The sequence below is a fragment of the Hyla sarda genome, chromosome 7, assembly GCF_029499605.1.
Source record: "Hyla sarda isolate aHylSar1 chromosome 7, aHylSar1.hap1, whole genome shotgun sequence".
Classification (NCBI taxonomy): Eukaryota; Metazoa; Chordata; class Amphibia; order Anura; family Hylidae; genus Hyla; species Hyla sarda.
Window position 1 is genome coordinate 35,317,434 of NC_079195.1, and position 15,423 is coordinate 35,332,856.

Consider the following 15,423-nt stretch of genomic DNA (forward strand, 5'->3'; position numbering starts at 1 on the left):
GGGGGGGGTGAGGTATTACAACCTTACTCCATTCTATTTTAATGGAACTGGGCTGTGATAACAAACACAACCTGAGAACAGGTGTGACACTGTTTTTGGAAGAAATTGGATGCCTATTTGCTCCTATTAATAGAGCATTTTGTTGCAGGCTTTACCAATAGACTGCAGATTTCATGGATCAATGCAGTACATAGGTGCCAATAAAGTGTAAGGAAAAAATGCAGTAGTATTAACCCTATAAAAATGAACCCCTTTTTGGGTAGAGTCACACTTAACGGATCTGCAGCGTATTTTACGCTGCGGATCTGCCGGTGACCCGACCCATAGTGTGCTTCCATCTGTTAGAACTAACCCGAACCCCCGCCCTCCGGCCTGCTCGCAGCGGCAATACACCGCTCCGAGCAGACACACAGGGGGCTTGGGAGACACCGCTTGTAGTCAGACATCGGAACAGCCGCGATGTCTATGTACACTATGCAGAGAAAAAAAGTTGGTTGGGAGCTCTACATTAAACAAATACCTACACCAAGGATACTGTGATACACATTACCCTATGTGTCAAAAACGTACAAGAACAGTCCTGCTAGGTAAAGGTTAAAATAGAAGAAAGTGAAAAAATAAGACAAAAGAGAAGATATGTCCAATAAATTACAGTTTATTATAATCTTAAAATACACTATCATGTCTTCTGCAGGGCCCTTGCATCAGACATAGGATAATAAATGATGAATAAAATAATGGTGCTTAAAAATTGTATAGGAAATTGTTTTCCATTGGCATAAAGTCTCACTAGGAGGGCTGAAGATGTCAATTTAAAGTCCTTCCACCATATGTGGTAACAGGATAATTTCTTTTCACACTGATGTTGAAATATGAGATTTTGTTATTGAAATGCAATAGCTCGGTCAGCGCTGTGCCGTATTATGAACTGGAAATTAAAGTCAGTGGGTGCTGGCAGGTGCACTCAGCAGCGCTGTAATCCCCCTTATTTTGATTGTACGTGCAGGGCTGGTGCACTATGCAGCGCTGGAGTCCCCCTAATTTTGTCCCACTTTTAACCTGGTGGCACAGGGATATTGTAACAGCAGTTCCATGCGGGGTAGGGGGTTGGCACCAGGTGCCTCTTACCAGTATTGCTGGTGTCAGGTAAGTCTCCTCGGGATACACTTCTATGTTGGCTGGCTAGCTCAGTAGGTGATGCTTTGTGGAGCGCACGCTCTGCTTCTTTCGCAGTGGAGATTAAGGTGATGTATATCCTCCAGTTTTGCCAGAGATGGGATGCAAATGCATGTATAACTGGGCTAGACGCGTTTCAGGGATCAAGGTCCCCTTTTTCAATAGCTAATGGTGTTAGTGGTATAGAAGGCCTGCGGGACGCCGCTTGCAGTCAGACATCGCGGAGCAGCCGCGATGTCTATGTACACTGAGTCGCCACACGCATGCGCAATGTACTAAGATATCATGGCTGCTCTGCGATGTCTGACTACAAGCGGCATCTTGCAGGCCCCCTGTGTGTCTGTTCGAAGCGGCGTATCTGGTTAGTTCTAACAGCTGGAGGCACACTATGGGTCGAGTCACTGACTGATCAGATCCGTTACATGTAACCCTACAGTTTTATAATAAAACTTGTAATATCTCAAATCCCCCCTCTTTTTCCCTTGTTCAAATAAAAATGTTATAAACAAAAAAATAAACATTTGGTATTGTTGTGTGCGGAAGTGTTCGAACAATTTTAAATATACCATTAACAATACTGCTCATATATGGTATAAAAAAAAATGCAATTTTTTTTTTCAATATATCACATCCAAGAACAAATTGAATAAAAATCGATCAAAAAGGCCAATGGTACCTTTTTAAAAACTACAGACCATGGTGTAAGAAATGAGCCCGGAATATGGAAAATAAAAAAGTTATAGGAGTTAGAAAAAAAGGCAAGAAAAAAAAAAATTGTACATTTTTTTTTTAACTATTCAAATTCTGTTGTTATTTTGATTCTTTAGATTTAGGTTGGTAAGATTACAACATATCTGTTTCATTGCATGGTGAACGATGTAAAAAAGAAACACCCCACCCCCAAATTGTAATTCCATTTTTTTTTTATAAAAGTAAAGTACACTTAGTCACGCAAAAACAGGCCCTTTATATGGGTGTGTAAAGTAAAAATAGAGTAAAATAAGAGTTATGGCCATTAAAAGGCAAGTAGGAAAAAACTAAAGTGTAAAAGCTAAAATTTGACCAAACCTTAAGGGGTTAAAACAGCTCAAGCAAGATGGCCTCAGCCAAACATAGCTAATCTCCCACTGAAATGCTCTGGACTGTGTGTAGCAGAGTGAGGGAGGAAGTTCTCCCCTGTATGACTTCAGATGATGTCACGCCTGCTGTGGAACGCCCCCTTCCCAGTATGTGAATGTGACTGATACTGGGCAGAAAATACAGAACAATATCAAGATAAAAAATAAAGGCAGGGGATGGTTTATCATGATGGGGGCAGTGAACTGGGAGGATTATAAAATTTAACAATATCATGACCAGTCCTCTTTAAGTTGTCATTTTCATTAGACTTAATGTATAGTTCACTGTGAAGGTTTGGTTGGTGTCTTCCCAGACTGATAATCATCTAGACAAGAAATTTAAGTAAAAAATAAGTCTTGGTCCTGAATTCTTGTGTATTTTGAAACTTGGTGACCTGTTACTTTTCTTGTTTTGAAGGCAATTAAGCTTTTCAGACCCACAAATAAACACTAGTTTACCTTTTTTTTTTTCTTTTCTTCTACATGAGAGGCTATAGACAGTGTTAGAAATTTACTTGTGGTGCACATGATAGATTTCATCACTAAAGCTTAAAGCATTCAGGGATCTAAGCCTTACAGGGGAAAACTGCATTGACAAGTGACAGTCATCAGGACCTGGGTTGTGCAGTCTGGGAAAGACCTGGCAACTCTCACCTGACAGTCCTAATGATCACAAACAGCAGCACTGCTCAATAACAACTTTACATAACTGACAAATCACCCTATATCTAATTATTTTCTTAAAATTCTATGTCACCTGACCATATGCAGTATATAGAACTATAGACTGTTATATATAAAACGTTTAACCAACATTATATTTCAGCATTGATTTGTAAATGAGAACCACATAAGTGAGTGTCAAACACATGCCAGAAGCAAGCTTACTTTACAGAAGGGAAAAAATTATCGCTATACTTTCAGTCTGTTTTCTGTCTGGGTTCTTGCAAAAACCTGTACCATTTTAATTCCCAACAATTTTTTTTCACTGTATTTTCTAAGGTCTCCCTACATTTTTTTTGTTTTGTTTTTCTCACCCATGCTCTGATCTGTGGGGTTTTCTTCGGCTCAAATCCACCACATTTTCTGTGTAATCTTACTTAGTAAATATGTATTTTATTTTTTTTTTCTGGGGGGGGGGGGGGGAATTGTTAAAATGTTGGACACGCCCCCTTTTCGGGTTTTCTCAGTAAAATGGAGAGTTGGTCAGGTTTTTCCTCATTTCTGGGGCAGACAGAATTTCTGTGGCAATTTCTGTGGCAAAACCTGACTAAACTGTATCAAATCGTGTGTACAAATTTTAATCCGTATACAGTTTAAAACCGTATATGATTTGAAAAATGAAATTCGGCTGACTCCGTTTTTTTTAAAGAAAAAAAAGTATACGTTTTTAACTTTTCATCCCATTATGAATAAAGTTTCATTTGTTTGATTGAAATTCCATACGGTTCTGTATGGTTCCCATTGATTCCCATGTTTAACCCCTTAAGGACTCAGGGTTTTTCCGTTTTTGCACTTTCGTTTTTTCCTCCTTACCTTTTAAAAATCATAACCCTTTCAATTTTCCACCTAAAAATCCATATTATGGCTTATTTTTTGCGTCGCCAATTCTACTTTGCAGTGACATTAGTCATTTTACCCAAAAATGCACGGCGAAACGGAAAAAAAAATCATTGTGCGACAAAATCGAAAAAAAAACGCCATTTTGTAACTTTTGGGGGCTTTCGTTTCTACGCAGTGCATATTTCGGTAAAAATTACACCTTATCATTATTCTGTAGGTCCATACGGTTAAAATGATACCCTACTTATATAGGTTTGATTTTGTCGCACTTCTGGAAAAAATCATAACTACATGCAGGAAAATTTATACGTTTAAAAATGTCATCTTCTGACCCCTATAACTTTTTTATTTTTCCATGTACAGGGCGGTATGAGGACTCATTTTTTGCGCCGTGATCTGAAGTTTTTATCGGTATGATTTTTGTTTTGATCAGACTTTTTGATCACTTTTTATTCATTTTTTAATGATCTAAAAAGTGACCAAAATACGCTTTTTTGGACTTTGGAATTTTTTTGCGCGTACGCCATTGACCGTACGGCTTAATTAATGATATATTTTTATAGTTCGGACATTTACGCACGCGGCGATACCACATATGTTTGTTTTTTATTTTTTTTACACTGTTTTATTTTTTTTATGGGAAAAGGGGGGTGATTCAAACTTTTATTAGGGAAGGGGTTAAATGACCTTTATTAACACTTTTTTTTTACATTTTTTTTGCAGTGTTATAGGTCCCATAGGGACCTATAACACTGCACACACTGATCTCTAATGCTGATCACTGGCGTGCATTAACACGCCTGTGATCAGCATTATCGGCGCTTGACTGCTCCTGCCTGGATCTCAGGCACGGAGCAGTCATTCGTCGATCGGACACCGAGGAGGCAGGTAAGAGCCCTCCCGGTGTCCGATCAGCTGTTCGGGACGCCGCGATTTCACCGCGGCGGTCCCGAACAGCCCGACTGAGCAGCTGGGTCACTTTCACTTTCACTTTAGAAGCGGCGGTCAGCTTTGACCGCCGCTTCTAAAGGGTTAATACCGCACATCGCCGCGATCGGCGATGTGTGGTATTAGCCGCGGGTCCCGGCCGTTGATTAGCGCCGGGACCGACGCGATATGATGCGGGATCGCGGCGCGATCCCGCTTCATATCGCGGGAGCCGGCGCAGGACGTAAATATACGTCCTGCGTCGTTAAGGGGTTAAAAAAAAATATAATTAAAAAAAAAAAAAATATATATATATATATATATATATATATATATATATATATATATATATATATATATATATATATATATATATATATATAAAAAATATATATATATATATATATATATATATATATAAAATATATATATAAAATATATTTGTTTTTTCACCCGGATCAAAAACTGTGGTAGGATATGGTTTTGGATACGGGAACATTTAAAAAGAAAAAAAAAAAAAAACTGTACAGGGTACAAAACGGACACAACCTGATGCATCTTTTGGCATACGGTTTTCAATGGAGAGTGAATGCATATGGTTTTCAATACGGTTCCGTACGGTCAAATTGAAAACGTATACAGTATTGTAAAAACGTGGTGTTGGCCTTAGTCAGGCGCTACACAGGAAATACACAGGTGTAAGGCAAAAGGTTTCTTGCCTGATGAAGCTGCCCATGCACAGTGAAACACATTGCATGTTGGTCCAACTAACCTTTTGCCTTACATCTGTGGATGTCCTGTGTAGCGCCTGACAAATCCTGCTCACCCCTGTGCGAAGTGTTGCTGTATTCATCTGTTGTCAGGCAAGCTTGAGATACACTCTTTCCCTTGTTGTGTACGGGTATACACAACCAACTTTGGTAAGGAGCTCTTGCCTATTGATATCTCCTCACCTGCCTGATGATATTTAACTATGGAGAGCTACTTGTATATTCTTGATATCATCTTAGAAATTGACGGTTGATGGTTAAAAAATCTTTCTAAACATTTTTACATTTTTAGATGCATTTTAAAAACCTTGTGGGAAAAAAAAGCCTTAGAGGTGTAAGATATTACTGTGTTGGAATGACTTTTTTAAAGGGGGAATAGGGGTTGCAAGAAGAGAACACAGGTCATTTTTGTTTTATAGACCACTTTAATCATTAAATGAGGCCTGGTTTAACCCCTTAATGACCAAGCCCATTTTCACCTTAAGGACCAGGCCAATTTTTATTTTAGCGGTTTTTGTTTTTTCCTCCTCGTCTTCTAAAATCCATAACTCTTTTATATTTCCATCTAAAGACCCATATAAGGGCTTGTTTTTTTGTGTGACCAATTGTACTTTGTAATGAAACCTCTCATTTTACTATAAAATGTACGGTGAACCCCCCCAAAAAATTTTTTTAGGGAGGAGATTTTTATGAAAACCAAAATTTTGCACATTTTGGAGGGTTTTGTTTTCACACTGTACACTTTACGGTAAAAATGATGTGTTCTTTATTCTGTGGGTCAAGAGACGAGCTATGATTATATCCCATAAGGAGTGCAATAGCAAAATTGGTTTTAACGATAGTGCCCATTTAAGTAATGATAATCAAACTTATCTTGTACCTATTGTGCTTGGATTACATGTTGCCTTATAGCCCAGGCTTCCATTTTTATCCTGCTAAGTGTAGTTTTTCCCTATGCACTGTACAGTAATTTGAAGCAGGAGAATCTTACATTGCATTATAGGTGCTTACCTGAGCTATTAAGAATTGTTCTAATAATGAGCTTGCTGTTGCTTTACAGTGCTAAGGAAAATTGTGAATGCAGCTCTGCACTATAGTACAGACTCTTCACTTAGGATCAGTACCCAATCTATTTTTGAGACCAGAGATTGCATGGTTTATCTGCACCAATTCTGATGTTGTGCAGGTAAATCAATAAACAATTATTTAATCCCAGTTTTGAGTAACTTTCTCCATAACATCTTCATAATGTACATGTTTAGGCTACGTACACCTATAAAGCTATTTTCTGCTTACTTTGTACTATTTTTTTTTTTTATAGTGTAGCGCTACATTTAGTCCTACTAAAATCAGTGACAGGATGCTTTTTGTTAAAAGGCACTATTACACAGGGTGATGATTGACAAAACAAGCCAACATCCCCTTGTGTTATAGGGTCAAAGATCAGTAAACGAATAATCAAAACCTGATTTGGTTGCTTTGACCTGCTAAAAAATCATTAGCTGTTGACTGGTTCCCGTGTCATAGGGGATGTACAGCCGACGGCTAATTGTCCCACATATGATCCAGTGATCTTTCATACAGGCCTCCCCACCCAAGTGCTTGGGCAGTCTCATAGCCTTTGTAAATAAGCTCCAATCTAGAAGACCTTCACTCGTTTACAGGGTAGCCCGAATGGATTTAGATAGTATGTAAAGCCTTTCCAAAATATGAGATAAGCCATACTTTGTATTTAGGTGTTTGTCGACCCTCTTTACATGTGCATACATTGTCAAATAGCTCCATAGTCCTATATTCACCAGATAGAGGCTTTTGCTTGGCCACTATATACCACTCTATAAAATGATGCACTTTGACCCTATTTTCAGTGTAGGGAAAGAAAATAAAAACTAATGTGTACCACATGATATTCAAATTGATGCGTAGATTAGATCAGATAGATATGGGAGCCTATGGGTGATAGATGCTACAAAGTGCTACACTGCTGTGAAGAGAGCATTGGGGTGCCTTCATGCTCTTTGACAGAGAGAAATTGATCAATACCTGTGCAGAAAAAGTTACCCATAGCAACCAACCAGATTGTTTGTTTGTTTCTTTTATCATTCAGAGGCCTTTTTAAAAATTCAAGAAGCGATCTGATTGGTTGGTATGGGCAACTGGTCAATGTTTCCTCTGGGCAGGTCTTCATAAAATAATGCACCTTAAAACAACCAGTACAATACAAATTTATGGCAAGTGTTTAGTCAATTTTTCTTCTATTTTCTTTATCAAAATTATGAAGTTATTTAAAGAACTGTTTAGCAGAAGGAAAAATCCCTAAACGAAAAGATCTGATGTAATGAGAAACCACCATCTTATTTTCTGTGTAGACTGTAAATGGCGGATCCAATTATTTTACTGATTGTCATACAACAATAAGCTTATGTTGACCTCCAACTCTGCAAATATACATTAATTAGGCTTGCTGTGTGTTTTCTAAATGTATTTGGTTCTCCTTACAAATACCTTGAGGTTTGCTGTAAAGATGTGTAGGTTGGAGTATTGTCTAGTTTTATTTAAAAGAATTGCGCTACTGCAGATGGAATGCTCAAGGATGTTTGGTTAAATTAACTTTAAAGCTTTGCAGGTTAGATCCTTCTACACTGTTTTTCTAAACACTTTAGAAACATTGCAGCAATGCAATCTCGCTAATAGGAAGAATTTATTAGGAATGTGTTTACTTTAATGTATAATCTCTTTACTAAATGTTTTTTTTTTTTTTTCCCCCTCTTTTCCCAGCACTCAGGATACAGAGAGAAAAGCAATAGACCCTAACAATTCAACAAATTTATCACTGGAAACGTTCATGGCCAAACTGTGTTCACATCACCAAAAGCAGTTTATTCTTGTTCTGAACAATTTATGCACTGAAGAATCCATAATGAAATCTAGAAGTCGGAGTGCCTCAGTTTCTGAGATTGAAAATGCTAATTTAGAAGACCATGATCATTCCTCTTGTGAAAATAATGCAAACCTTTCCCCTGTAAAGAAAGACACATCTTTTCCTGAATTTTGTTTAAGTACACCAACAAATGTATGTGAGGATAGCTGCCCCTGTGAAATGTCACATTGTTCAAATTACCTTTCAAAGGTACCATGTTCCTTTGAATCAAAGGCAGATCATGCCATTAATGTCTCCTATGCCACAGACCAAACCATTACAAATAATCCTGTAGGTATTCCAAGCACAGAAGAAAAATCGGAAACTACCATTGCAAAAGTATCTGAAGTCAGTCAGACCATTTTTTTTGAACACTGTGTTCTTTCACATAGTAACTGTACTTTAAACATGCATAATGATTCCCCAGGTTCTGAACTCCCCACAGACATCCCAAAAATTGAAAATAAAGAAAACACGCAATATGTTAACCCTAAACAAGCATTTTTGGACTGCAATGACTGTATATTAAAGCAGGAACATTCTGTAACTACAGTGACTGCAAAGAAGCTTGGAAACCTTTGTGAGAGTCCATTTCACAATCTTACTGACCATTCTGGGTCAACTTTACAAAAAGTCAAGTTGCATGAAAATAAGCTGTTAAAAACTGTAAAATGTAAAAATTCTCGGGTTTTGGTGACAAATGATTGTGATAAACAGTGCGATGTAGTTTACATCAGTGAGCCAATTACAACTGAATGCCACTTTGAAAATCATAAGTCTGTAGTTTGTGCTCGAAACACTGCAAGGAAAAGTACCCGAGGATATCTTATTAGTGGTGATTGCTGTGAATTGTCAACTGTTCGCACATTGGTAAGAAGCTCAAAAGTTGAGGAGAAAGGAAATTCTTCATTACATATTTCTGAAGCATTAATAATTCCTAATGACTTGATTAAGACACTACCTTCCTCAGATGTTTTATCACTGATTCATGTAGAGGAAAGCGTAGAAACAGACAGTGATAATCCTGTGCCACAGAATGCGGAAATGAAAGACCTAATACCAGACTCTTTTAGATGCATTGAACCTGAAAAAAACATTCAATGTCTGGCTTTAAATAAAGAATCTGTAGATAATGTCTCAGATTCTTTGATAGCAGTGTTTTCTCTTACACAAGATGAGCCTAAAAAATTACATGTTCCAAGCAACCACACTGCAAATGAACAGGCACTTAATGAAAATGATGATGAGATTCCAAAGATGAAACAGATATCCTCTGTAGTAAATATAGATGCACAGTCTTTATCTGTAAATGATCATGAAAAAAGTATAACTGAATTGGCTATAGATCCAGACTTTTATATCTCCCGTTCCAATAATTCGTGCAGTCAAGACGGTTCAGGTACCCAATCACTGGATATGGAAATAACGGTTTCATTAAACGATAACCATACTGTACCTAGGACTTATCCGAATAATACAGCAATCGAAGAAGCTTCCGCTACCTTAAAGTACATCCATGAAAGTCCTTCCACTGCATATCCATCTACACTTGGGACTGCTGACAAAGATATCCCAGTCATTGGTTCTTCTAGCCTTAATGATTTCAAGATATTGCCAGAAGATTCTTCTGAAACAGTTATTGCTGATCCTGTTACATCTGACCAACCGTTATCAATGCAGATTTCTTCAAAAACCATTTCAGATATCTTGCCTGTAGACAATTCAGAAGGTCAAATTTCTAAAAGTTCACAAATTGATCCTAGTAGTTCTGGTAGTGTGAATGAGTTTCCTAAGCACTTTGTGCAGTGTGTGGTTAAAGAAAATGCACACTTGATGATGGATTCAAACATTGAAAATGTTAAGGATTGTCAAAGCCTAGTTTTGAACGATTCATTTGAAATGGAGGCAGAAGAAAATGTACTACCAGAGAATATAAATGCTTTATGGCCAACTAAATGCTTTCAAAGTCCTTTAAATATAAGTGCAAAAATTGTTGAAAATAATAACGCAAGACTAGAAGCAAATGTTTCTGAGGAGACTCATCATTGTGATACTGTATCTTCTTCTGGATGTAGCAAATATGATACAGTTAATGATGCCTTGAAAACCAAAGAGGTTATTGGGGAAAACAACACAGATGCAGTTAACTCAAATAAAATTGATAATTTATTAACAAGCAACAGAACTTCTTGTAAACATCTTACACCATTTAAGAGGCATAAAAAAGTTCCTGTCCCAACTGACAGATGTCTTAGGAGTCGTGAATCCCATGATGATTCTGTTTTACATAACATTCCTTCCCTTCAGGTTCTGTTATCTTATGTTCAAGGCACCAACTTGGCACAGAGGTCTGTAGTATTAAAAACAGAAGATACACCATGTTCTGATACTGTCATTTCCTCTGTTGATGATACCAGTTATGATGAAAGCTATTTTGCTTTCTTTTTAAACAGCCATTGTAGAGAAGGAAAACCATTATTTTATGAAAGAATACTAAAAAGTACTTGTTTTAAGATGCCTGAAAACCTCACGGTATGTTTAAAAATAGGTTCTGATAAGCGAATTATATATTTTACAAAAGAACATCACAATTGCCTAAACATGGCGGATGCAAAATGTAAGTGTGATGCAACAAGTGTAAAAAATACTAGTCAACTTGAGAAATGTAATGAAAGTGAATCAGAAAATGCCACAAATTACGGATCCCCGACAAAGAGTAGTACCCCACATATTGCAGTAAATTCCTTAAAGGATAAGATGAAGTGCTGTAAATCTGGTAAATTAAAGAACCTCTCTCCAAGAAATGAGAAAATCAATAGTTCTAATAAGCGAAGAAATAGACCAAAATTTATAGACTGGTGTTCCGAAGAAGAAAATCAGGAACGTATCTCCAATTTTAACGACAAGTACACATCTGTTCACAAAAATTGGGTTTCACTGGAAAAAGAAACGGTTAACGTGAACAAGTCCAAAAGTAAATCTGACAGGTTAAAAGAGATTTGGAAAACAAAGAAAAGGATTCGTAGACCTAAAAGCAGTCAAGATACACCAAAATGTTCACCAATGCAATTGTTGTTTATGAATTCTTTTAAATTCTCAGATGTTTGTGAATGGTTTATGGAAACAACAGAAACAAAGTCTTTAGTGATTGTAAAGAAATTAAACACTCGTATTCCTGAGGAACATCAGCTGCCAATGATTCAGTCACCGAAGTATTCAAGCCAAAGTCTATATCCTCACATGTTGCAAGCACAACGCTTGAAAAAACATCTGAAGAAATTTGCTTCAGTTACTCCAGCACAAAATAACATCAAAACTGAGAACTCATTGAATACATTAGTAAGTAACAGCAGTGAACTAGTTCATGAGGTTACAGATACTGTAAAAGGTCCTAATGACTGCAAAAAGCAAGAACCACATGCTAAAGCTAAAAAGACTGCTCCTGTTCACATCTTAAAGAAAAACAGATCACAGGAAAATGTAAACAGTCAGTCTTATCCAGTGAATAAAAACAAAGTGTGTATGGCAAATGTAAAACGTAAAGCAAGCAATTCTGACAATAAAAAAGCAGTGTCCTCTTCAGATTTGAGCTTACGGAAATCTCCAAAAGCCCTTACCTCAAAGTCTCTAATAGTTAAAAAATGTAAAAAGCGTAACAAAAGTGACTGCTTGGAAGAATCTGTTGCACAGCCAAATAAAAAGAGGAAAATTGAAGCAAAGCAGAGGTTTTTAAAAAATGGACCCCATGTCCACAAAAAGGCAGCCCCTACAAAATCTAAAGTTCGTAAAATGAGTAAAATACACTCTACTTCCAGTTCACAAGCTCCAAAGAAACAGGTGGGGAAAGCTGGTGTCTTTAAAACAACTGTAATTAAAGGAAAAGCAAAAACTCGTATGCAAAAACAATCCCTTAAATCACAAATTGTTCTTAAGCATCAGACAAGATCAGCTAAGCTTAGTCAAGCTTCTTCCAAGGTGTCAGATTCACCTAAAATCACTAGTTTTTCATCTTCACATAGGAAAAAAGAACGGTGTAAAAAAATATCCACTGTCTCAACAAAAAACAAAAGAAATGTAGCATCCCGAGTGAGACACAACAAGCAAAGGTCACAGCTGGAGCCACCCACTCGTAAGGGACGATCACTTGAATTTAAATGACAAGCTATAAACTGTTACCTTCGTACTGTTGTACATTCTTTTGCATTAATAGTGTGACTCTTTAAGCTGTAGCAAGCCCTGAAATCTACCGATATCCATATTACATAGGCATTATGATGCTTGGATTGTGGGGAAATTTAGTGTGTTTTTTGTTTGGTTTTTCCCCATGTGGTGCTAAAAATGTAAGTTATATTTGTCTTTTTTTTTTGGGGGGGGGGGGGTATTTGTTTTTAAACATTGAATGTTAAAAGTACAGTGCCTTATTTATCTTTTTTTTTTTTTTTCTGTTTAAAAAAAAAAACCCTGCCATATGAAAACCCATGCATTTAATACTTGATGCACAAGCACTTGTACTGATAAAAAAAGAAATTGGGCATGCCCATGTTTGCTTTGTTGCGGCTTGTTGCATACATTTTTTTTAGCTTCACTAATTTTAGTTGTCTTTAATATTTGCTTGATAGAAAAAAGTAAATTTGTGCTTCCGTTTTATTTTTAATGAACGAAACAACCATCTAAAATGGATAACTATTTAATGGACTGAATCAATTAAAGAGCCACCCTAGCAGCGTGGTTTTTAGGATTGCTCAGGTGAGAGGTCCACTGTTTTCCAATATGTCTGAAATGCATGTGTCTCTGAAACAGGTTTTATCAGGTCATTAATTCTGATCGTATATGCATCTAGGTCACTAATATTCTATTTATATTACACTTAATTTGCACTCACTTGAATTTAATTGAATTTGCACAAATGAACTGAAAACTGTGTCCGCATTAATAGAAAAAATATGTTTTTAAGAAATGTTATTAAGAACACATTTTAGTATCTAGTGGCTCATCAGGAAAGGTGGATTTTCAGAACACCAAGACTTTGTAAGCAGTATGGGATTATAGTAATTTTTAAATTTTTTTTTTATGGATGAATTAGGGTATCATTGGAAAATCTAACAAACTCTACTGAAATATATTTGTAAACAAAATAAATTCTTGCTTTATTTTTTTTATTGTGTATTTACTATGTCAGGTGAATATTTACTGCAAGTAGAGCACATGCAATACTATAAACGAATGTGACTGTGCAGTCAATTGCAGACTTTGTTTGCACTGGTATTTTAAAACTTGATTTTATTCGGGGAGCCTAATTCTTTAAAACATGGTCTCTCCTGCCCATCTCCTATTGTAATAATTAATGCTTAAACGTAATTAACATTCCAGGACCACCAATTTGGTCGCTGTCTTTTTTTTTTTTTTTTAACCTTTAAACTGTACGAAGTATTTCAATCAACTATAGGGCAAAATGGCTAGAGAGGAATTTTCTCTCCTTGAGAACATTAAGCAATTTGGCTTGTGTTTAAACTGAGATTTTATGCTCCCTTTTAGATTGCAGCTACGTATCTGACAGTTCTCCTTCAACACTTAGTCTAGGTTCACACTTACGGAGCTCCAGACTGAATAATTCTGTTCCAAGTGTGAATCGGTCAGTGTTAGCTCAGCGGGAACATTGCCGTCACCATGGACTGCAATGTCTGTGGAGTGGATTCTGCCTAAAGAATGGACAAGAATATTCTTTTGGTGGCGGAATATCCACTGCTAAAATTCCATAGTATGCACTGTGCAGTGGAAGCCCATTGTCAGCGTTGGAATTTCCTTAAGAAATTTCAAAACTAAATTTGGCTCAAATTCCATAGTGTGAACCAGGCCATAATCTGCTAAATGTTTTATCAGTTTAGGAACAGTATAAAAACAATCATTGCAATATTTTGGCCCCAATCATGCTTTGTTTAGCTCTCTAATAATTGGCTGCCCAGTAACTTTTTACCTTTTATGTTTATAAGAATACCATTAGTCAAAGAAACCTAATAGAAAACGATGACTTGCTTCAACAGGTCAATGCTCTATTCATTAAAATGTTGTGTTTTTTTCTTCTATTGAGTTTTTTAGCAGATCAGGTCTATTTGATATGTTGTAGTTTACTAAATATTTGATGGCATAGCCTTATATCCTTTGGAAATAAGGAAAGGCATCTGTTAAGCTAGCAAAAGTCCAAAACATTAAATCATTGTCACATATATAATTTGAAGTTCAGCACCCATTTTCACTTATTTATCTTGTATTGTAGATAAACCTGTGCACTAGTGATCCCTCAAGTTACAAAGTTTAAACATACATTGGCCTTTCCTGAACCATTGTAATGTAAAACCATACTCAACATACAGTGCCAGAATCTGTCCGAATTAATGCACTGATTTGCTGTCTAGTAGACTCTCCCTACAGTATTGTGTGGTACTGTACTGCACTTTGTGCAAGGACTAGCTGCTTCTTTGGACATCAGGTAAAGGTGGTTCCATGTTGTATATCAGGTACACTATGTGTACTGTATATTACTCAAGATTTTCCTGCCCGCTGTATATAAAGTGGTTTAAAGCTTCAAGTTGTTTTTTCTGACTTTTATATGTCTATAGGACTTGCTTTATCTGTACAAATCTTTTTTCTTATGGGTAGTCATTTTGAAGACTATAGAACAATTACTAGTTTTTCATAGTTATGGTCTTAAGACATACATTGTTCATTCTGGAAACAATTTATATCGTAACTTGAGGGTCCACTGTATTTAGTTGCTTATTGCACTAAAATGCAAGCCTATCATGAAACTCAGATTTTTTTTTTTTTAAGTTTACTAGCAAGATTGTTACTTTATTAAGCAATAAGAAATAATGAAGGGTCAGTTTGGTGCAAAATATGATCTTGTGAAAGTGTTGCAGATTTAACATTGTTCATATGTAAAAATTTTCTA

The 15,423-nt window shown here is 36.5% G+C and overlaps 1 protein-coding gene across 6 annotated transcripts in view; it reads left to right on the plus strand.

Annotated features, from left to right (window-relative positions):
- LCOR (ligand dependent nuclear receptor corepressor) overlaps positions 1 to 12,842 on the plus strand; it is a 90,519-nt gene extending 77,677 nt beyond the window's left edge. For all 6 annotated transcript variants that reach the window (XM_056530769.1, XM_056530770.1, XM_056530772.1 and 3 more), the window contains exon 7: positions 8,333 to 12,842. In XM_056530769.1, the coding sequence (XP_056386744.1) occupies positions 8,333 to 12,632 (4,300 nt within the window). In that variant the 3' untranslated portion in view covers positions 12,633 to 12,842. The remainder of the gene's footprint in view (positions 1 to 8,332) is intronic.
- The last annotated feature ends 2,581 nt before the right edge of the window (positions 12,843 to 15,423 follow it).